At 40.0% G+C, this 23,925-nt stretch overlaps 2 protein-coding genes across 2 annotated transcripts; both read left to right on the top strand.

Annotated features, from left to right (window-relative positions):
• Window positions 1-761: 761 nt before the first annotated feature.
• On the top strand, window positions 762-14,980 carry tcf25 (transcription factor 25 (basic helix-loop-helix)). The gene is made up of 18 exons (XM_047581050.1): window positions 762-1,106; window positions 1,908-2,063; window positions 2,143-2,214; window positions 2,486-2,610; window positions 3,563-3,628; window positions 3,723-3,805; window positions 4,468-4,598; window positions 4,704-4,803; window positions 6,937-7,030; window positions 7,168-7,260; window positions 8,270-8,375; window positions 8,476-8,635; window positions 8,749-8,836; window positions 8,929-9,087; window positions 9,267-9,357; window positions 10,045-10,124; window positions 10,233-10,308; window positions 13,950-14,980. The coding sequence occupies exons 1-18, from the start codon at window positions 882-884 to the stop codon at window positions 14,115-14,117; spliced, it is 2,073 nt and encodes a 690-aa protein (XP_047437006.1). The 5' UTR covers window positions 762-881; the 3' UTR covers window positions 14,118-14,980.
• Window positions 14,981-17,306: 2,326 nt separating this feature from the next.
• mc1r (melanocortin 1 receptor) lies at window positions 17,307-21,442 on the top strand. The gene has a single exon (XM_047579828.1). It carries the CDS (start codon window positions 18,294-18,296, stop codon window positions 19,269-19,271), a length of 978 nt encoding a protein of 325 aa, XP_047435784.1. The 5' UTR covers window positions 17,307-18,293; the 3' UTR covers window positions 19,272-21,442.
• The last annotated feature ends 2,483 nt before the right edge of the window (window positions 21,443-23,925 follow it).

Genomic DNA, 23,925 nt, shown 5'->3' with positions numbered 1-23,925 from the left:
TAGTTACTGCTGACCTGCTAAGCAGCTGTGGAATAACCAGAATGGTAAAATGGTACTTCCTTGTTTTAGTATGAATTCCCTTCATTGTTATTATTAAATTCTTCCTATGAATGAAAGAACTTTGTTGTCATTATACATAAAATGAAGTTCTGTTTGACTTCTCTTTCATCCTCAACAAATGACATGAGACAGAAAAATAAACCTAGGTAAAAAACAAACATTAAAAAAAAACATAAAAGTAGAATGAACAAGAGCAGCACATCACAAATACAGTCAAACAATCATCAAACTAGTACAATGTACTTGTCTAAATTCTGTGCAAACACCGAACAACACCGAACAATGAACAGGCAGTTTTGATTTGTTTAACTCTGCCACCCCCTGCTGCATGAGAGAACTACACATAGAGTAGTTAAAGGCAAAATGGGTTAATTTATACACCACAGTTCACACACTGACTGGTTTCATATTACTTTAAAAAAGCTGATTACAAATTAACCAAAGTTATCATAAAATTTCCATTCAAATTAAAAAATAATTATAGCAGGATGGCATTAATAGTTATACAATTTGTCCTGATGGTTTGAATTATAACTTGTTCTTACAGTTATTATGCGCACGGTCTTTGGTTGTATTATTATATCAATTGGTAATTTAACAGCAAAGGATAAACAAACAAATAAATAAATATTGACTCAATCTCTCATCTCTCCTGTGGAGGGCACTAGCACACTCGCATGCGTTGAAACAACAGCAGAAGAAGAAAAAGAAGCCAATGAAACGCTCCCTCATTCCACTGGTCGTCTGCTGTGTGTTTCGGCGACCATCAAACTATTCTGATCTGGAGTATTGACGTGGATGTGACTCCCGAGCTGTGGACCATGTCTACCCGGGCTCTGCGAAGGCTCAAAGGGAAGCAGCGGGGTCAGGAGGCCTTGGACCTCGGGGCTCTAACTTTAGGTGACAGCCCGGAGGAGGAGGAGGAGGAGGAGGAAGAGAAGCAGCTGGACACGGCTCCTGTTTCTCCCCCGTCTGACAGAAAAGGCAACAACCGAAAGGCAAAGAAAAATAAGACTCAGAAAAACGTCAGCAACATTTATGAACTGGTAATGTGAAAACTCTGCCTCAGCCTGTGTGTTTTACATCTGACATAAGCTAGCTATCTGGCTGGTTTCTGGACTGTTTACAGCCCTCACTTGATATGCTAAAACAACTAGCCGTGTGTCGTTAGCTTACTTCAAGGATTGTTTTACTGAATTACATTCCACTTTAGGTTAAAGTTAGATACCGAGGTGTGTGTGGCGTTACAAAATTTTGAAGAAACAGTCTGCGTCATCAACCTGAACGACAGAAAGGCTCCTGTGATGTTTTGGTTGGACACGGTTTCACTGGCCTTTAGACTAGACATTCATAAAGTTACACGTTATGTTATGAACGCCTCCTATCTTCTTGTTCCAGTCTAATTTTAATATTGAAATATTAATTAGAAAGATTAATACTGAAGTTGTGACCAACAGTCACAATCCAGATGAGACAAAATAATGTGAAGCTTATTGGGATACATGTCTAATTACACATATAAAAAAGGATTTGAAAAGAGGTTAAATTAGTTTTGTTTTTGCAAATATTTCTGACGTCTCATTATTATATCAAGCATTTAGTGAGGTTACATCTCTGGGGTATAAAATTCTGAGATTTGATCATCTTGTGACATCTGCCTGAGGGTAGAAGTTAAAATAGATAAAGTACTGGTGGAGATTGTTCTTTGAGGATACATGAGCTCTTCTGAGAAAGTGGGAACTGTGTAGGTCTTTCAGGGAGGACAGAGAGGACAGCTCATGGGTGGTGAAGAAGATTTAATCCAAGACTGTTACTTTAAAAGGCATTTTATTTCACATCTTCACTAGATATGTGACCCCGACATCGACGCTGAGAAAATTTCACCTGATGAAGAGGCAAACAGAGAAGAGAAAACTGCCAAAAATAAAACGAGCAGCAAAGGAAAGAATGACAACAGAAACACTGAGAAACCAGATCAGGAGCAGGAACAAGTGCCAACTAAGGTAAAGTTTGCAATGTGAGATCAAGTTCTTTCTGTAATCCTTCTAGTTTACTTTAATGTAAATCTCCTTTATTAAATAGCCAGCGTCTGGAGACAGAGTTAAAAAGAAGAAGAAAAAGAAGAAGGCAAAAGTGACATCAGAAGATGGACGGGTAAGTTTGTTGAGAATTTGTCTTCTTCCCCACAGCTTGTTCATGGTCGGCCTCTTGTGCCTTTATTCAACCTGATCGTTCTCTGTGAAATGATCAGGTGGAAGGAGGGAGTCTTCTTAGTGGCGTAATAGTGTAGTGTCTCTGTGAGGTGACTTAGAGTCTTGAGAGACACACACTCACAATATATACAATTATAATTCACCTTTGAAAACAAGACACTGTTAAATGTCTTACTGGTTGTTTTTTTGTTTGATTTTTATGTTATTTTCAGGAGGCAACTACAGAAGATAACATTGATTTATTGTTGGAGAACCTGGAGCAGTCTAATGGTTTGAGTTTGCAAAATGAGGATTGTGGAGGCTCTGATAGAAGAACTGTGCTACACGTGGAGCACAGGTAAAAACACCAACTTTTTTCATGCAGACAATAGATATCCTGTGTGTCATTGTTTCATCTGTTAGACTTCAGTGGTTCTAATCTTTACATTTAGCCGCACGCAAAACAGTTTTTATTACTATATCATTACCATAGTTATTATGTCGGGTATTCATGGTTCAACGTTTACTCGTTTACTACAACTTTTACTCTAATATTCATTTCTGTTGTTCCCAAATTCCACCACTGGGTGGCGACAGGGTCATACAAGAAAACTAAATTCAGTGCAAGCTGTGAAATCAGGGGTTGAACCAGTGAATCAGTCAATAGTTTGAAAAAGTTAAAACGTGTTGGAATATGTTGCACTTTTTGCCCCACAAACAGCGACATTGGAGCAGAGGTTGTCAATTGGCCGTCAAAGACAAGTCAGCTGTGTTTGTAGCTAAGCATTTGTTTTCAGTGGTGTTGCCACAGCAATAAAGAGGCTGCAGTTTGTGCATCTGTTCTTCAGATGAGTGGCCCCAGATAAACGTGTAAACTCTGCACAGCTATTATTTTGTCGTTGAAGTGTCGATAATATGCAGCAGATCATTGGAACTTTTCACTGAAATGTGCTTTCGTGTATGTCCAAAAAGCACTTTAAAAGACAACTGGACTTGTACCAACACAGGGGAGCCAGCTAATCAGGAAACGATTCAACAGTCCACTTTCTCCTGAGGGACAAAGGACACTCCTTTGGGCCAGAGAATACAGTTAATCATGTTAAAGTTGACTTTGCTTACAACAATACAACACTTATCCTGACTACATAGTTTAAGTTTAGCTCTGTATTCTGAGAGTCCCAATCCATATGGCCGGGGTTGAGTGTGCCCCTGGTATGACTGCTTACTCACTAAATATCTGTATTAATAGCCCATGCTATCTGTCAAATATGTTTCTTCACTGTGTCTGCGTTTCTGTTTTAATTCATTAGAAACCTCAACCCAGAGACAGAGCTGAAGAGATATTTTGGGGCTCGAGCTGTTCTCGGTGATCAAAGGTATATAAAAAAAAAAATGATAAAAATGATAAAACAATCCTTTTCATGAGGATTATCTGTGTACAATTTATTCTCGTGCTTGTTTATTTGTCAGGCCTCGACAAAGAAACAGACAGTTTCACCGTACCACTTGGATGACCAGTCCTAAGGATAGCTGGCCTCGCTTCAGCCGCCCAGGTGATTTTTTTTTCTCAATACCATGACACTTGAGCAAAATGTTGCAGCTATATAATTTAAAAATACCTAAAGCATCCATTAGTTTTACCCAACTAAATCTTGTTTGTGGCTTGAGATGTTGTTTACAATGAAATCTGTACGGGCTTTTGTGTTGCCCCAGTCACAATCAAGACACTCTGTTTTCATTTGTCTAATTTAATTTTATTAGATACATGTAACTTAAAGTCTTTATTGTGCAAGGACAGATAATTTGTGTATATTATTTACACATGTCCATGGCTGAAGCAACAGGGCAAGAAGAAGAAAATGATGAAAAGGACAAATTTACTCATATTTATTGATAGATTCGTCCCTCATGCAACACATTATGTCAATTTAGAGCCCTTTATACATGCTGTTTTTACTAATCTGTACATAGATTCAAACTGACAAGTAGATTATAGCCCTCAGGATCTCTAGGTCCGAAGGAAGCACGAGCATGTGTTCATCAGCGGTGAGAGCTACATGCTGCCTCATTGGCACTAGATGTTCTTCTGGCACTGGCGTCATTACAAAGACTGCCTGATTGTGAACACACTCAAAGTGTGTCACCATTTACTTGTTTCGTACAACATTTCTGTTAAGTTTTCAGGTGTTGTTAATTCTGCTTGACGTCTCCACAGGTATCTCAATGGCTTTGCTGGAGTCGAAGGATGGTGTTCAGTACTTCACCTTTGAGCACAGTCGGGACTACCAGCAAGTACAGTTCAAGTTCCTGGATGCTGTTGAGTCCATGGATCCCAACAACATTGTGGTACAAAGTTTATCCTCCGGTTATGTTACTGAGCAGCCACACGACTTAAGTTCATGAGAGCAGAATCCATAAGTAAGACCATTATCTCTTCCTTTTTCTCCCCAGGCCCTGCTGCAGCTTAACCCCTACCACATCGATTCCTTACTGCAGCTTTCTGATGTCTGCCGAATACAGGAGGACCAGGAGATGGCCAGGGACCTCATTGGTAAGAGTCATGAGACAACGAGTCAGTGATTCCACCGTACACACTCACAACCTGTAGTTTATTGTTGTAGTTTATCTTCCCACAAGGGGTCTGTGAAGAGCCAGTACTGTAGCAGGCTACGCCGACGTCACCTTTTAAGTTAGTTAGTTAGTTTCTCTGTGTACTTCAAACAACAGCATTAGGATCTGGGTGACTCAAGATTAGTAAGTGTTACTTTAACCGCAATCACTGCAACATGTAAATCGCAGACGGTGTTGGAATAAATGCTGTGTAGAAGGCAGAACGTCATCGACCTGGCCGCATGGCACAGATCTGATGCAAAACCTTAAATCTGGCTTTAAAGTAACCTCACTCCCCAGTCGTGAGCTTTTTCTTCCCTACTCTCTGTGCTCACACATAAATGCACAATTAAGTTGTTCTCATTCACACATTTTTGTGTTTCTTTTTGTCAGACAGCAGGACAGAGTTGAAGCTGGTTACATGTTCACTAGTCGTTTCCAAGCTGCTGACCTATATTAAATTAGAAAAAAAACGGTCGTGCCGTGACATCGCTCCGTGTGAAATGGTCACACAGAGAGATTTCACGGCACGACCGTGCTTCCTTATTTTTGTCTGTCACAAAGCTCACAGCCTCCATTGTTTGGGACAGTTCTCAGAGCAGAGTTAATAAAAGTCAAACCTACCATCAGATATTTGAGCCTTGGCCTTGAATGGTTCAGGATGGGACGTTGGACCAGGTTTTTATGAGTTTCTGTCAATGTTAAAAGCAGCGCGGGTGTTTTTCATCAGTTTAATTATGTTATTGTGTTTGCCTCTCAAAAAGCATGTTTAGATGTGCAGAACCTGTTTAAAGCCAGTCAACAGTGTGTAGGTGTGTGATGATGATTTAGATGACTTAAAGTTGTTTTACACTATTACGCACGAAGAAGATTCGTTTCAAAGGTTTCCAAACTAAAATAGACGCTCACTTGATTGTTCCTCAGAACAGCCAGTTTCATGCTTTTCTGTTTTGGCTGGATTAATACGCAATTGTGTCCTTTTATAGACAACAGACATGAAATGATATGGTCTCTCTTCTGCTTTTTAAGTGGAAGTTTGTTTGTTTTTGTTTTTTATGGCCACTAAGACCAGACATATTCACTCAAATAATTTTGATGAGTACATGAAAAATCACTTTGCTGCTATCCACGTTTGAAGGATTTTTAACAGTCAGCATAATTTCCATGGTATTACAGATCACCATGGAAATGGTCAGGCACATTCAGCAAATATTGTATTTGATTATACACCAGTCAGCCATAAGTACATGGAGAAGTACATAACAATGACCATTTTATTGTGGCAATACAATGTTCTGCTGGGAAACTTTTGGACCTGCCATTCATTCATGTGGATGTTACTTAGACATGTGGACTCCATAGCGATGACTTGCTGGCAGCAGCCACCCCCAGCAGGATGCAGCATGACACAGACACAAACACAAAAACTGTTTAAAAAATAATTAAAAAAACATGAGGAACAGCACACGGTGTTGATCTGGCCTCCAAATTGACTAGATCCCAAACTGATCAAGTATCTGTGGGATGATCCACAGAGGCCCCTCCCCTCAATCTATAGGACCCAAAGCCCCCCCACTAACAACATCCCTCAGCCCTCAGAAGGTCAATGTCCATTCTCAGATGAGTCACAACTGTTTTGGAGGCACAAGGGCGACCTACACAATATTAGGAAGTATCAGTGTATACTGATTAGTGTGGAGTCCATTTGTGTGTGTTGGAGAGATAGTCTGAACTTTGACTTTGAAGTTTTATTTTCACAATCCTCCTTCTCAACAGCTTCTTGTATCTGGAAGAGTTAATGTCAAAGGCCGGAGGAATAATTCAACAAAGGACATCTGTCTTCTTCCATCTAGCTTTAAAATAGGTCACAAGAGTAAATCAATGCTTGGAGTTCTGGTATTTCTGCCCTGGGATGATTTGATTCTATAGAAGAGAAAGACATTTGTGAAATCTTTTATAGCCGTGCTCACTGGCCACAAGTAAACACGTCATTCTGATTTCATATTGGTAATGTTGTGCCTTTTGTCATGGACACAAATGGGAATAATCAAACTCTTTTTCTTTTTTTTTCCAGAAAGGGCCTTATACAGCTTTGAATGTGCTTTTCATCCTTTGTTCAGTCTGACATCAGGTGCGAGCAGACTGGATTATCTGAGACCAGAAAACAGGTCGGTTGGCTCTTTTCACCTCCTTTTACCCCAGTTGCGCATCTGAAGTATCGGTTGCAAATTAGACAATTGTTTTGAAACTGAATCATGTTTCATGGGTTCCAACCATTCAGTAATTCAATAATCTTTGTTTGCAGAGCATTTTATCTGGTCCTTTATAAGCACATGATTTTCCTGGAGAAGAGAGGTTGCCCACGGACTGCTTTGGAGTACTGCAAACTGATCCTGAGGTACGATGAGATACGGAAAAGGCAGAATATATAGTTTAATGTTCTTATGAGAGATTATACATTACATACTTTTACATTGAGTACAGTCATTACATCTTTCTAAGGCCAACTTATCCACTCAGAACACATTCTCTCTGACCAGCAATTTATTTCTACAGAAAAAAGGTAGGTGGGAGTTTAGAGAACGTTTGTCTCTGTTGCATCTTTAATTTCTTTGGCAGTACGTTGAGTATTAAGTATTACACACGATCACATGGCTTGCAAGCTAAACAAAAAGAACTCTTACTTCCCTAAATTACATAATCACCACATGAGGAGTCACTAGACTTGCATAATAGTTTTTAAAGACTCAAAATATAGTTTTTATCCTATCAGCAGTAACTCTGCTAAGGCCCCTTCCCACGTGCGTGTCTGGTGGGTGACTACTATTCCAAAATGTGATCCTCCGAAATAATCCTGAAGTTAAAAATAACTAAACGTGCATTTCATTCAGCCAGGTATTTTCCAATAAGACATGTCAGTGCTTTTTCTCTTTTATGAAGAAATTCTAACAGTCATATTTGGGCCAGTGTAAGATAATGTGTGACCCAGACGATGCACATGATGAGAGAATTTGATTTACATGGTGATATAATCCAGCAACAATTTGTGTAATTGTTTGTACGTCATCACGTTACATAATGCCTGGCACTAATACCACATAAAAAGCTGTCTACCGTGGATCCGTCTTTGCAGCGTGTCCACATAATGGTCAACGCTTATCTAGGATTCTCATCAAACCCTGACTTCCTGACCTCTTCCTAACAGTTATGGTCTGGTCCTCATGTAAAGCAGGAGTGTGGGAATAAAATCTGACGGCTGTCCCTCTCCCTCCAGCAGTGCTTAAATGTGATCTGTAACAGCATCTTTAAAAACAAATTGTATATTTATTCCAGATATTTGATGTGATTATCTTGTATGTGTGAAGTGATCATCTGCTTGTGATTTTGTCTGTCATTCTTTCTATTAGTTTGGACCCAGACTCTGACCCGCTCTGCATGCTCCTGCTCATTGATTTCCTGACACTGCGTTCCCGAGAGTACCGGTCCCTCCTTCAGTTATACCAGGACTGGGAGGTACAGTGTACGATTGTGTTGTGTAATGTGCAGTACGCGTGTGTTAGCCTATCCCTGCTGACTGATACAGGAATGCTTATGTGTTGTTATTCATTTTCAGGTGCACAGAAATCTGTCTCAGCTGCCAAACTTTGCATTCTCCACTGCACTTTGCCATTTCCATCTCAGTCAACAGGAGGATATGGATCCTGAGGAAAGTGGCAAACTAAAACAAAAAGCCGACGAGATGCTGCAGAACGCTCTCATCATGTTCCCCGGAGGTTAGCCTTTCAGAAATTAAATGGTTTACAAATATAAAGCACATGCAATATTTGACAGATATATGATGCTGTATTTTTACCACTTTATGTTGCTGTTAATGTGTTTTCCACAGTCTTGATGCCCTTACTGGACCTGTGCACTGTTCAGGCTGATGCTGCAGTCACCTCCCATAGCTTCTTTGGCCCAAAGAGTCAGATATGGTAATGTGTGCTGCCGTGTTGCGTAAAATGTTTGTATGTTATGTGCTTCTCCACCTCTAATACTCAGCTCACTGTGCTTTGTCTGCTTGTAGGCAGCCACCAGCTCTGGCTGAACTGACGGCTCTGTATGTGGGGAGAACGTACAGCCTGTGGAGGGAGGCGGTAGTGATGGTTTGGCTGGAAGAGTCTGTGAAGGAGGTGCTGCGACGAGTTGATGCGAAAGACCCTTTAGTGGAGGACTGCCAAAATAAGTAAGATGTCAGCTATCTGGACATTAGAGACATTCATTAACTAAACTAGTGACATCAAGTGATGAGCATATGGTATTGACTAGGAAAATCTAAAGTGGCTTACATTATGACAGAGGTGTAATGGGTCTCACTTCACTGCTTCAGTTTCTTTTAATATTGACGCCATTGTTTGGTTCCAGGAGGAAGCAGAGGTACCAGAGTGCACCTAGAAACATCCATCGCCACGTTCTCCTCTCTGAGATCAAAGAAGCCACTTCAAGTCTCCCTCTAGTAAGAAACTATCAGCGACCACACGTTTCCTGATGTCAGGGCTCACACACGGCCAAATGGAAGTCCACCATAATGGAAGCTCATTGCACAATGTGTTTCTTTTAGTGTAGTTGCTTCATGCAAACAACATTCCTAATCTATAGCTGTAACATATTGCTGCTGTCTTCCATCTTTGACTCGACACTGCAATTAGCCAACATGGTCCTTTAAAGATAATGAACAGACATGTCTCATAGTGAGAGCAGTCAATTAAATTCAAAGTATCTTAAAAAGAAATAATTGGATTACTCCTTTGCCACAGATTGTTTTGTCTGTAAATCATATTTGTCATCACACAGGGCTGTTATGCAGACAACCTTAATGATATGCTGATGTGTTTTGTTCTTGTGCCTTCATCAGTGTCAACCTAATGAGTTATGTTGGTCTGTATGTGGCGCTGGAGTTCTCCATGCACACTGGAAGTTGTGGAACAAATCCTGACAATTATAAGAACTATAACATAAACAAGGTCCTCATAAAACCTTATTGTTGGGACAGCAAAGCTTCTGAATCCTCCCTGTAACTTGGTTCTACATCTGGACTTTTAAGCATAATCACCTGGAGCATAAGTGTTTGTCTCAACTCTAAGTTGCATGAACTGATCTGATTTGACTGAACTCACACATTTTATTTGTTTATCATCCTCAGGAGATAACCACTCAGCCTGTGATGGGTTTCGACCCTCTTCCTCCGCTAGACTCAGTGACATCTTACACCCGACCAGAGAGGTAAAAGAGTTCTGCCACTCACAAAACAAACATGCTTTATATCCTTAAAATCCTGTTATATTTTAAAGAGGCTCACTGTGTGTTCTCTGTGTTTTTGATGACGTACAGGCAGCATGTCGGAGCCTCCAATGAGAGCACATTCTCGCTGTTTTTCCGATCTTTGCTGCCAAACTTCAACCTTCAGGTGAGTTGCATGGATCAGGCGAAAAGCCTCCATTACTGTTGTCTTCCATGAATTTAAAACAATACTTCAGTGGTTGATAATATTCAAAGAGCAACACATTAAAACCAAAGAGCAAACAATACTGATGTAATCAGAGGACGTGTGCGCAGACGTTGAATACTTGATGATGGATGGAATTCATGGTTTGTATGATAGAGATACCATGTGATGAACAGCTGTTAAACATTAAAACAAAACATTAAGTTACCATGCTCCAGACAGTGTCGCATGATCTACTGCGTACTGCGTGTATTTTCCTCATTATGCTCATATTTTCCTGCAGCCTTAACGTTGTGTAATGTTATAGAGTTTACTGTCCTTAATTACTGAAGGAACACAGAGGGTTTTCTGCTGCATGCGAATGACAGAGGAGCCAGAAGAGCTTAGCTCTGTCAAAAGAAGAAAAAACTAAATGTTACAGTGTGCAGGTCTTGAAAGACCGACTAATATTTGTAGTTGTGAAACTACTAATGCACGCTGACATTCGGATTTTGTCTCGAAGTTTCTGGTATTTTTATTTATCGTGTGTGCCTCTCCCCCCTTTCTGAAATGACTATTATACTAAATCACAAGTTTTTATGACAATCGTATCGCCTCCAAATCTGGAGATGTGCTCCCCACATACACCACAGAGATATAAATCCATTCAGTGGTGACTCCCTGTGGGGCTAGTAGAGCCTTCTGAACGGATAAGAGATCTGGGAAAACATTTTCACACACAACCTTGACTGATATAAGATTTCCTCCAAAGACCCATGGTTACCCTGAGGCGATAACAACTGAAAAATATAAAAGAAGGCATATGATCTCGTTACAGTTAATTCTGTGTGTCAATTAAGAGGAATACAATAGTGACATTCACATAGTGTAAAGTTGTTTGTGCGCCTTTGTCTTGCTGCCTCTGCACTAAAAATAAACTTTGACTTTTAGATTTATTCGTTAAAATGTACAGGATCTATTTTATCAGGGAACCTCGCTAAGCTGCTTTCATCTATTCCAACAATATTTCACTTTGAGATGTCAAGGAAAAGACACAGACATCAGAATCTCTTTCTCGTGCAGCTTTTAGTGTTTATCTGCAGTGTACATAAAATAATACATTAGGAAATCCTGTAAGATCTTATTGTCAAAAAGTGTTTGTTACTTTGAAGTTTTCTTGCTGATGTCTCATAAAAATAAATAAAAATGTCACAAACGGTAAACCACTACATTTTCTCACAAAGTTGATCTAACTTTGACCAATCATTCACGATCTATGTCATCCTCAGAAACAAATCAGTGGTGTCCCTTTACGCTGATCAATTTCATATTATTTTTGCCACAGAATGGACTGGGAGGTTTGTGTGAAAGAGAGCAAATGTGGAAAAAGACCAACGTTTTGACCGACATCTTTTGATGTGGTGTATGACCGAGGCGTAGAATTAGCACTTCCAGTCTAGTGAAACCTGACGTGTCCATCACTTCTAGTTCTCCCTGCGGTTGACATCAGTTGTGTTTCGCAGTGTTTCAGTGTGTCAGCTCTCACTGCCTCTGAACTGTCTGTGAACACTGCAGTAGATCCATACATAATCCAACAGTAGCAGATCTGTTGGCATTTATCTGAAATATGATTAGATATACACTGTTATCTGAAACAATATTTCATTTGATATGTCAAGAGAAATAATCTGCATGTAACAGCTGTGTAATGAGAAGCCCTGTAAGAGGTTTTGTGTTTATCCAGAGAGGTGACAGGCGGCGCTGTCAGACTCAGTGGTTGTCACGTTCAAGGAGAGTGATTTTAACAATGTGGAGCTCAATATGGTAAAACACTGTACAACTCTTTAATGCCCATTAAAATGTGTTTAAAGGTTCACTAATAATGGAGAAAAAGACCATATCTTAAACACGGTCCAGGTGCTTTTGTTTTTCTTATGTCATGACAACCATGCCATGATACTCATGGCCAGTTTTGGGCGTTTTGGTGTTTTCTTGGGTTTGAGTGTACATCATGTTTCAGTAAGACTTCCAAGTCTTTGTACATGAGGCCCCAGGTTATTCCATCAATGGATTTTTTTCTTCCCTGACGACACGGACATATTTGGAGATGACAATAGGAGGATTCATGAGACTGAAATAGTGAAAGGGTGGTTCAGGGAGCATGAGACCTCATTTTCACACATGGGTTGGCCGCCACAGAGTCCAGACCTTAACCCCATTGAGAATCTTTGGGATGTGCTGGAGAAGACTTTGTACAGTGGTCAGACTCTCCCATCGTTAATACAAGATCTTAGTGAGAAATGAATGCAACACTGGATGGAAATAAATCTTGTGACATTACAAAAGCTCCTTGCTTCATGCCACAGAGAATGCTGCTGTAATCAAAGCTAGAGGCGGCCCAGTGAAATATTAGAGTGTGCAAGCTTTTGGGCAGTGTTCTGTACTTTGATAACATGCACTAAATCAACATCAACCACAACAGAAAATAGACAGATCTGTTATGTACACGTTTGTTGACGTGTGATTATGCAAGTCTTCTTTGGTGTAGCCTATCTGGCGGTTGAGTGTTTGTGGGTAACGTATTCCAGATGTTTGACTGTTGCTTGCGTAGCTGTAACATGCACCCCTGTCAAAGTAATGTTAGATGACAGCTAGGACGCACAAAAACAGTCAATAAGATTAAATGTCCTTGTCTGGGAATAAGTTAAATGAAACCTGATTTTGATATTGATTACAATGGCAACAGTTGAAACTTCAAGGCGTTGTTGTCAGCTGTAAATGTGGGCATGCGTTCATTCTTAGCAGTGGGTTCCTGTACGGTGACATTGACACAGGAGGGAAATATGTTGAATGGACATTGGTATCATCAACCAACTGATAAATGTCGAAAGCATGTACCACTCTGATCATAAAAGATGAGCAGATATAAAGTAGCATTGTAGAAAGGAAAAGCAAAACGAGATGTTTTTTACCAAAATTAAACTGTCGTAGAAAAAACATGGTGGGAGACAGCAACCTACAGTAGTGTCTACATAATATGTTTTTTCCTCACGTTAACCGAATTTTGCCACAAGATAACTGACTGTCCACAACGTCAAGTACTGACCATTAATATAGATTACGTCCCAGCCTTCTTGTTCCTGTAAAAGATGCTGCTGGTAACACGCTAAGCACACAATGAGTCTGGTTTATGTCCCAAAAGGGATTAAACAAGGGGCAGCGTTAGAAATTGACAGGGACAGCGTGTGGTCGTGGAATCGTACGTGTCGTGCATCTTTGTGTGTCGGTGGGTAGAACCGACACACAAAGATAGAATGAGCCATTGGCGGCCAGATGATGAGACATGTGCTGTATGTGGTACAGCCACACGCGCAGTTGAACATCTTGTGAGTGAGCTATATGCTTAACCAGTGTGCCTAAAGCATATTTCCATCAGGACAGTTCATTCCTAATCAAGTTTTCCACGTATAGAGAGGAAGAGATACAGTATGGATAACAGAAAAATAACACAATTGAAGAAAATAATCAGCTAAATGAATGACTGTCCTGTACTGGAGAGAACTGTGAGACTGTGACTCGGTCAAGTACAGTATCTAGATTTAAGTGATGTCTCCCTCACTAAGGACGGACCGAGGCAGGAGGACGGCATGGAAGTGGCTCGAGCCGGTCAGGAGCTGAACCAGGAAGTCAATCGCCTGATGGTGGCAATGAGGGACATGCTGGCAAACATCCGGTTTCAGGAGCCACCAAGAGAGGACAACCCGTACAGAGATGACGAGGAATGGGACTGAGGAGGACGGGGGTGGAATACGTTTTCAGCGAAGAGGAAGAAAATAAGACACTTAAAAAATGAGATGCTGTTTATAATTAAGAAAAGAAGAGATGGTGTGGGACTTCTGAATAGTATTTTTATTATTTTCCCAACATGAGAATACTAAACTGTGCTTCAGCAGCCGTGGATTAAAATCTGATGCAGACTGTTGTGAACACGGGATCTTTCTTCAAGTGTCAGAAGTCCAGTTGCTAATTGAACCCAATGGTTGACAGTGTTTTTATAGTCGTTATCATAGCACTGTCACTTCAATAGCTCCAACACATAATGGGCATTATTCTTCTTCTGATTTCTGGCTCCCTTGAGTGTTTTCTCTCTCTCTTTTTTTAATTTTATTTTCACAACACAATTAACTGCTTTATGATGTCAGAACAAGGTTCAAACAGCTCTTATGTTGAGTAGAGATTCTGTGTCACGGATTCAAGAATTTGCGTGACAGCATTTTACAGAAATTATTTTTGCAACCCAAGAGTAAAGGAGCTTTTTATTCCCATTGACCTAATTCGACAGATTCTGTCATTCAAAACAAACGTTGGGGAAATCAGTTTGGCCCGTGAGAATCTGTGTGAACTGTGAAATGTTGAAAAGGTAAAAATTACATCTTGCTTTACTTGATTATGAAAATATTGTCATACATTGTCATATATCACATGACATACCCTCCCTTTATTAAGGCATCTTTATTTAGATATAAGTGACTTTTTAATTTAAGACATATTTAAATGCACTCTTAATTTTCACGGGGATGCTGTAACATCTTTTACAAACTTTACTGTGTTGTAAAAACAATATGTTAAGTAAAGAAAATCAGGTAAAATGAAAGTATGTGTGAATCTCTTTTATAAATGACTGCATACATCAGGGCTATTTGCCAAATAATTAGCTGAAAAAGCTGAAGAAAGGAACACTTAATAGTAAAATTGAACAAAATAATTACTTGACCATGAAATATGAAGCAGAGAATTGCATCACTGTGTTTAGAGAAACTGTATATTTAGTCATTGCTGATTGTACAAGTAATCACAAACAAACCTTAGTGAAATCCTTTTGGAAATGAACTTCATTCTACTGTGTCCTGTTGTGGAGGCATTTGTGAGTGGATTTGATGTATTTTTTCATTTTAGAGCTTTTATGACGAAATCACGACTGTCTAGAACAAGGCAGCTGGACTTGTTTGAGGTTTTTTTTTTGTTTTGTTTTTTTACATCATTGATTTACTAATCTAAACTGATGTAAACTCACAAAGCCAGTTTAACTGAAGTCCTGTTGCCTTGTTTTAGCCTTGTTTCAAATATACCGCGACCTGCTGTGACCAGAGGTGACGAGGGGAATCAGAGGTTACAGAGTAGCCTGCAGCCCCTACTGAGGAGTTAACCAGTTTGTTTATAGCGCTATGCATTCATCATCTCTGGCATTCAGGACGAATGAAACGGAGTCTTTGAGGCTCTGAAGAAAATGTTTTGCTGTTCCAGATAAAAAAACAACACAAAAAACTTTGTGTTCAGAGGAAGAATTTCATTTGAAACAAGAAAGCAACCAACTATGAGGTGAAATGTGGATTATTGTTGAAGTGTCTCGTCCTCATTGGAGAGCATTAAGGGGTGTCAGTGTACGTATAAGTCTTTGTGTAATTACACTAATTGCCAGAATGGGGAGACACATTGTAACTTTAATGTTTCTTAAAAAGAACCTTTTCAGATAATCATTTCATTTAAAACCTGCAGTCTGAATTATCATCTGATTCTCACTCAGACATTCTTCAGCCTGTGATTTTCATTAATCATACCATTACTGCTGGATGTCTGCTTCGCCCTCTAATATGAGCTGACTCACCAATATTGGATTGTTTGTGGCTTGTTCAACCCAATAAAATTAAAGAAAAAAAAAAAACTCCCTCTGGCCTGTTCCCGTCTGTCATGTTATATTCAGGTGGTCAGATGTTTTTTTTTTTATAAAGGTTTTGCTTGATTTCATTATTGCTGGCACTCAGATACCCATGACTGCTCTGGACGAAAGCAGTGTTGGACCTGAAACATGGTGTTGGAACTATATTCTGGCATCACGCCAACAAATTATGTTTCATTTCAATTTGTTTATGTCTCTTCTCCAAGTCTTTCACTCTTACCAGGAAACCAGGAAGTTATGTTTCAAGTAAAATGCTAAGAATCTGCCTGTTTCTTTTCCCGTCAAACTTAAAAATGTTCCTCTGATATCACTTAAAGCCAGTGTTTCACTGTATGCTTCCCCTTTCTGTCTTTCTCAGACAGAAAGCTTGTTTTTCAGTGTAAATGTGAAACATTAAACCCCAAACCTGAACGCTTCTCGGTCAAGTAGAGGACTCAGCTTGGCGGTTAGTGAACAGGCTCGACTCGTGCTGTTGCTGTTGTGGACTTAATCTGTTGCTCAGTGAGCCACGTGATGAGGGTGTCTGTGCTTGATGGACGAATAAGGTCATTGTTTCTAGTTCACCTGGAGCTATGGTTGAGCTTGTGCAAGCATTTCATGTGATCCTTCTGCTGTAGTCGTAAATCTATAGGTATTCAAGATGTCAGCTGAATTTAATTAACACTGCAATAGCATAATTTATTATTAGATTATTTGGTCAGGCTAACGTGAGGTCTCCACATGTTGTTTTGTCACCAAACGAAACTCTTAATTTTATAAAGACTTCGGGTGAAGTTAAAACGTGAAATCTCACATCTGAGAAGCTACACAATGTTTGGCACTTCTGTTAAGTTCCTCATAAGGCATTTGTACATGCTCACTGGCTGATCACAATCACTGGTCACAATTTTGATGACATCCATGAATGGAATTTAAAACTGTGGGCTATGAATCTTATAGGGGATTTTGTAATATCTTAAAAACAACATGTTTAATACAAAATATATCTTTGTCTCCTCCCTTTCAATCCTCATATTGCCATGAAATACATTTGTTAATTTTAACCTTCTTTGTTGCAGTTAAAACTCAGAAACCTTACAGACTGCAGTTACTTTTTTTTTATCATATATTTTATCATTATTATTGAGCCACTCAAATTCAGCTGTCATGTCAGTGTACAAGAGTGTAGAAGATGGTTTGAGACATCTTTTCACACCACATATTCCCTCTATGATTGTGAGTATACGCTGATCTGTAAGGGGGAAAAACACAATTATAAATAGTCTGCTATTCCATCACAGCCTAGAAGCTGTTCCATCGCTTATTAATGCAGCTTTGTTCTCCAACCTGACCCCACACACGTTATTTTATTGTAAGTCATTGATTTAAGTGTCAACAATATTTGATGCTGATTTTTGCTTGTTGATTTTGCAGTACTGTTTCAGATGTTTACTTATTATTATCATCATCATCATTTTATTACTATCGTTATAAAAAAAATAATTCAAGATAAAAGTCAACTGCGACCTTCCAAAAGTTTACAGCTGAAAAACTAGAATACGGAAGAAGTCAAAACATCAGCTTTGTGCATTACAGACATGGACAGGACATCAACCCAGCTGACGTTTGTGTGAGAGGAGGAGTCGCCTGAAGTCATTCAGAATCCAGCATCCCTCCGAGAATTGCTCAAGCAACTCACTCTAATTTTCAAGTGAGGTACCGGACACACTTCTCTGACACCACATTGTCCAGGACGGTCTGAGCTAATGCGACGAGTCTGAAGGGTGTGGGTGTCGGGTCCCTCGTGAGAGTGAACATCTTGAACTGCGAGCTCAAAGTTTTGTTGCTGAAGGACATTTCATGGATCTCCTTGTCTTGCAAACTGCATCGAAACTGTAGGACAGACGGAGACTTCGGTGAGGAGAAACACTTTTCTCTCGGACAAACCCATCTGCGCTCCGTTTACTTGACTTTCCTCACCCGGAGAGCAAGATAATCGATTATTGAATGGCGAAAATAAATAATATTAATAATTCATCAAGCTTTTAGGGACGCCTTTTGGGTATTTGGACAGTGCGTTGATGGGTTTAACAAATAAGCTGTTTGGATGAGTGGCTTGGTTTTTGCAGCTCGCTGGGAGGCGACGTGTCCAAGCCAACGAGACAACTGATGAACCTTATTCACCCAGTTTGAAACTGCGATGCAATAAACCCCAAAGAAAAACCTGTCAGTTATCACAGAAAAGTCGGACATGGAAATGACCAACAGGTCCCTGCATTATCCCTCTCTCCTCCATGTGGAGCTCAGCCCGCTGAATGACTTTATGGACGACAACGAAACCAACTCCACGATGGGGGAGCGGAACTTGTTGGGCTGCGTTCAGATTCGCATCCCTCAGGAGCTCTTCTTGGCGCTGGGGCTCATCAGCCTGGTGGAGAACATCTTAGTGATCGTGGCCATCATCAGGAACCGCAACCTGCACTCGCCCATGTACTACTTCATCTGTTGCCTGGCAGTGTCCGACATGCTTGTCAGCGTCAGCAATGTGATGGAGACCGTATTCATGCTGCTCAATGACCACGGCCTCCTGGTCGTGCACCCCGGGATGCTGCGCCACCTGGACAACGTCATCGACGTGATGATCTGCAGCTCCGTGGTGTCCTCGCTCTCCTTTCTGTGCACCATCGCCGCAGATCGCTACGTCACCATTTTTTACGCGCTCCGCTATCACAGCATCATGACCACGCAGCGCGCCGTCATTATCATCGTGGTGGTGTGGCTGGCCAGCATCGCCTCCAGCATCCTCTTCATCGTGTATCACACCGACAACGCGGTCATCGTGTGCCTCGTCACTTTCTTCTTCACCACTCTGGTGTTTAACGCCGTGCTGTACCTGCACATGTTTCTCCTGGCGCACGTGCACTCTCGGCGCATCATGGCTTTCCACAAAAGCAGGCGCCAGTCCACGAGCATGAAGGGAGCGATTACCCTCACCATCCTGCTCGGGGTTTTCATTGTGTGCTGGGGCCCCTTCTTCCTCCACCTCATCCTCATCCTCGCATGCCCCACCAGTTCGTTTTGCAACTGTTTCTTCCGAAACTTTAACCTTTTCCTCATCCTCATTATCTGTAACTCTCTCATCGACCCGCTCATCTACGCATACCGGAGCCAGGAGCTGCGTAAAACCCTGCAGGAGCTGGTTATGTGTTCCTGGTGCATCGGCGTGTGACACTGCGCACATTCAAGAAAAGTTCTCCACACTGACAACATTTCCTCATCTTGAATGTAGATTCTGTTTGAACTGGCAGGTGATGCCCGTCCATGATTGTATCTCACATAAAGACTTCAACTTGCCATCATTCGCCTTTTTGGTTTGGTTATTGTCATTCAAAGTTCTGCACTGTGAAACGCCTGGACATTAAATGGTGCTCTTGCGCAACGATAGAGTTTATTATGTAGTATGTAAATATTGGGTTTTTGAATTTTTTCTTCTTTCTTTGGGAGTCAAAACACGAGACTTACTTTAACTCTCTGCTCGGAGTTTTTATATTTACTTTTTATTTCTTCTGCTTTTTAAATAATCCTAAACGCATCCACGTCACCTCAGAATTTGGATTCTGCAGACGCCTTTATTTCAAGTGAACTCTTTGTAAAGCAGCTCTCACATTCAAAACTTTTTTACGCTGTTCATGTCCTCGTCGAGTGAGAATAATGGTGAAATCACTGCAGCCAAAACCAGAGGTGTAAAGGAGTAGAGCATGTATAAAATACGAGAGGAGCGCACACCAGGAACCATTCAAATGCAGCAGCGCCAAAAATACTTGCTTGGTGGGCTGGTGTAAATTACTCCCCCCCAAATTGTTTTTGGCCCAATTGCTGGGAAAAGAAAATCACATGAACGGCCTCGCTTGCTCACGGGCCTGGGGCCGATGGCTTCAGTGCGCTTATGAAAGGAAGCTTATCAAAGTGATGTTTCTGGAGGTTTGTGCGGTTCACTGAAATGTGCTAAACGAGGGGGTTTGTACTAGATGATTTAGAGACTGGTTTTACTTATATAGGTCAAATACCGGGGGGCAGGTGGCTTGAAGCGAAATTATATATTTTATCTGAAAATCTCTTCTCTGACCATATACTGGAGATGGAAAAAGTCTAGCAAAGTCTTTAGAATTTATTGATAATTTCAGATAGAGTTATCCTAAAACAAAAGACAAGAAACAATCGATGGCTTCAGAATTTAAAACTTGTAGTTATTTACATTCAAGTCCTTTTTATTTTGGTTGCAATCACGTTTATTCATTGAGGGGACTGTATGGGGCCTACGCGTTAGACCCTGACATCTCAGATATTTTTCTGATTCCAATTCTTCTCAAGGCTTCCTCTCGCGGATATTTTGTTGCCAAATGGAAAAGACTTTCGTGTCCCATGACCAAGCTGTCCGCCAGGACAAACATAATCAGATTTTTCTATTTATTTGGTCATGCAGTGTGAAATGTGCACATCATCAATAACTGAGACTGCTGAGTAACGAAGCTGTTATTTACGCAGTCAACACGGTCAGCAGTGTAGTCTTTGATGTTTTTTTTATGTCATTTTTTTTTCTTTTTCATTTGGGTTTACCATAACTTTAGCACGCGTTGTTTTTTTTTGTTTTTTGTTTGTGCACAGTACGGACGATACAAATGCATACCACGTAAACTTGAAAACGTGTTCAACCGACTGTATATATTTAATCATTGAACCTGTTCGTTGTCTTATTCGTTTGTCCCGAATAAAGGAGCCACCTCAAGAGCTTTGGGTAAATGGAGAATGCCAGCGGCGTTATTATTGACTGATCCTCTAATATGTTCCCGTTATTTTTCCTTTTACCATTGCAAACATATCGTTGAATATCTGAACTCTTGGTTGTCACGTTTTTATTTTGGAGACTAACTGAACAAGGAAAACGTTCCATTCATGTGCGTGGTAACGAGATAAGAGACTGCAGTTGATCCATTAAATGCAATGAGAGCCGTTCTGGTACTATTCTGTTTTTATATGAAATGTAGCTACAGTTGGACAGAATAATTATACATGGGGTGAGATGTAAATTTATTGAACGGCACTCTATTAATGGTGTCCTCATTCTACCCTTAAACTATTTACATGCAACATGGAAGCCTCTCATTTAGAAGTGATGTAAAACAACATAAGCTCTGAGCAGACAGTAGGACCATTGATGTACAATACAACAGAGTTTTGTTGCGTTGCTGCGTTTTTAAACTCATGATCAAGTTCAGTTGCGCTGCTGTAAATAACATCGCTGAACAGAAGGGGACTTCCACTTGGATGAAGAAAAAAAAAGAAATTATAAATCACCATCCTGTCCTCAAGGAGGAAATTAAAAATCTTAATTGTTTAAAATGATTCCACAAATTTCTGGCTTAATTATAGTTCAGTCACATGGGCATTCTTGAGGAAAATGCATACGATTTCATATTCTTCAGCTTTTCAAGAGAGAAAACCAAGTAAAAGAATTCTGTGGTCGTCTTTAATATCTGCAGGCGTATTCTTCATACTTACTTTCTTTCTTACTTTCTTTATTTTTTATTCTGCATCTTTTTTGCCTTAATTATATTACATGCAATTTGAACTTTTGGCGCAGACTTTGCCTTTTCAAAGGACTTCTGTGTTTATAAATAACTTATCACCCGGATCCAATAATAATTTGCAGGGAAATTGTGCCCATGGCTTTGAAATTGATGATGAGAGTCTCTCTATTTGTCCATCTGACTCTGTCCCACTAACCCAATCTCCAACAGTCCAATACTGAAAGCAGAGCGCAACTTTTTATACAGGGTTTCTTTTTTCTTTTTGTCAATCAGATTACTCTCCCAAACTCACTTAAGTAAGTCCACCTCCCTCCCCTTCAAACACACACACACACACATTGGTAAGATCCACCTCTCTGTTTAACCCTTCCTCCCCCATGAAATGCGCATTAAGATCTACAGCATTTACTTCATCACTCAGCACCAGCACAGTCATTAGTAACAGCCCTAACTTTTAATGTTATTGTTGAGTAGGAGTTTGCTAGTTGACCTTTTTTTTTTCTCTCTGTGGCAAGCAATAGTGCAGCCTGTCAATCAACCACTGGAGATATTGTGCTTATATAGTTAATTTTGGAGCTGTTGTTAAGTTTTGGTAGGCATATGTGTTGAGTTTAAAGCCAAGATGTAGGACTAATACTGCCTGTAAGCTAAACACACTTGGCTGAGAAGGGCCACGGGTCAAAGCAGACTCCAGCTCTGATGTCCATTGAGAAGGAGGTGATTGAGTGAGTCAAGCACAAAAAAGTAATTGGCATATTTGCCTCTCTGAAGGTGAGGTGGCATAGATTGGAATCAGTGCAAAGGGAGAGACCCTGCTCTCCATAAAGCAAATTCCTAAATTAAAAAAAATAAATAAAAAATCCTATTGTGTCCTTCATAATATGCATTGATTTTTGTGATTTATTTTACTTTAACTTATGTAAAACTTATGTATAATATATTAGTATCTCTACAGTCAATATTTAGTACATGAGTATATGCATTTATGCCATCAACCTGTATAATTGATCACAAGGAAAGCTATGTACCAATTAGTTCAAGCATGAAAGGCAAAAGCTGAAATGTCTGACATGTACATGTGAATACTTTGGTCAAATTTGTGATTCTGCCATAATAAATGAAAACTGAAAGATTCCACAAAACATATTTGTTATCTCAATATAAGTTTTATACATCAAAGAATTTACTGTCTATATTTGTCCAGATTTGCAGAACCTAGAGGACACTCTCATTTGAACTTGACTCGAGTTATACTGAAGTTCAAAACACTCTTCACTTTCCATCACTGTTATTGAAGGCAATAAGTGAATAATATGAACAGTGTGTAGGAACATCCATACTGTAGGGAAATAGATAATGGTCCAGACATATGTGTGCTGTAGATCTGCAGTGTAACTGTAATTATTTATGATTATCACGAAGGAGGGCAAAAGCATGACAGTTTGCAAGGAACATCATGTTTACGGCTAAGGTTAGGGTTATGACTCTGTTCTTTGAGCTACACAACACAGCACTGTTCATACTTAAACCGCAGGGCTTCCATCCAAACAACAAACCCACTCTAAGATATAATGATTTAGAGTTATCCATATGACCAGACACCAAGGCACAGATCTCTAGGGTTGGATGCTAATACCTGCCATTTTGTAAAAAAAAAAAAAAATAATAATAATAACATCCCTACCCTGCCAAATAATTGAAAAAAAAAAAAAAAACAAACTGCAAACTATAAAACTTTTTTCCATTATGCATGATGCATAATTTAGAATTTGTTTCATTTAAGAATGAGACAGCTTCCAGCTTCTGCACTGACCTTTGTTTACTTCAATTTTCTCAGCGAATGAGAATTTTTGCTGAGGTCCACTTGGATAGAAACACAGAATAGATATACAGACTCCAAGTGTGCTTCTCATTTGAAGATACCCAGTTTCTTTTTATGATGTATGAATATTGCAACATATTCATCTGGTGTAAAGGGCCACCACACAAGATACAAAGCTGGAGCTGCATCTGGAAAATGTCCCTAGTTGATGTGTAAATCGAGCTATATACATGCATCGCGAGTATGACAATTGGTCTCTTTCCGCCAGATGTAACCCCTCTGGAGTAAAAAGAACGTGGGAGCAGATAAAACCCAACCACAAAAACATCATTTCATCTGGGGAGTTGTATTTCTTAATTCCATAATGTTACATAATGTTCCATAATGTTCTTTGTGTGGTTGAAGATGCGTTCACGCCGTAACGCTCTTCTCGCGATTTGGGCTCCAAACTCAATATGGTTTTCAATGAAAGG

The sequence above is a fragment of the Mugil cephalus genome, chromosome 3 (assembly GCF_022458985.1).
Source record: "Mugil cephalus isolate CIBA_MC_2020 chromosome 3, CIBA_Mcephalus_1.1, whole genome shotgun sequence".
Lineage (NCBI taxonomy): Eukaryota > Metazoa > Chordata > Actinopteri > Mugiliformes > Mugilidae > Mugil > Mugil cephalus.
This window is presented reverse-complemented; position numbering and strand designations above follow the sequence as displayed.

Coding starts and splice junctions, on each gene's coding strand:
- mc1r (XM_047579828.1), top strand. CDS start 18,294: ATGGAAATGACCAACAGGTCCCTGCATTATCCCTCTCTCCTCCATGTG.
- tcf25 (XM_047581050.1), top strand. CDS start 882: ATGTCTACCCGGGCTCTGCGAAGGCTCAAAGGGAAGCAGCGGGGTCAG. Junction 2,064..2,142: donor AGGAACAAGTGCCAACTAAG/GTAAAGTTTGCA, acceptor TTTATTAAATAG/CCAGCGTCTGGAGACAGAGT. Junction 8,376..8,475: donor AGTTATACCAGGACTGGGAG/GTACAGTGTACG, acceptor ATTCATTTTCAG/GTGCACAGAAATCTGTCTCA.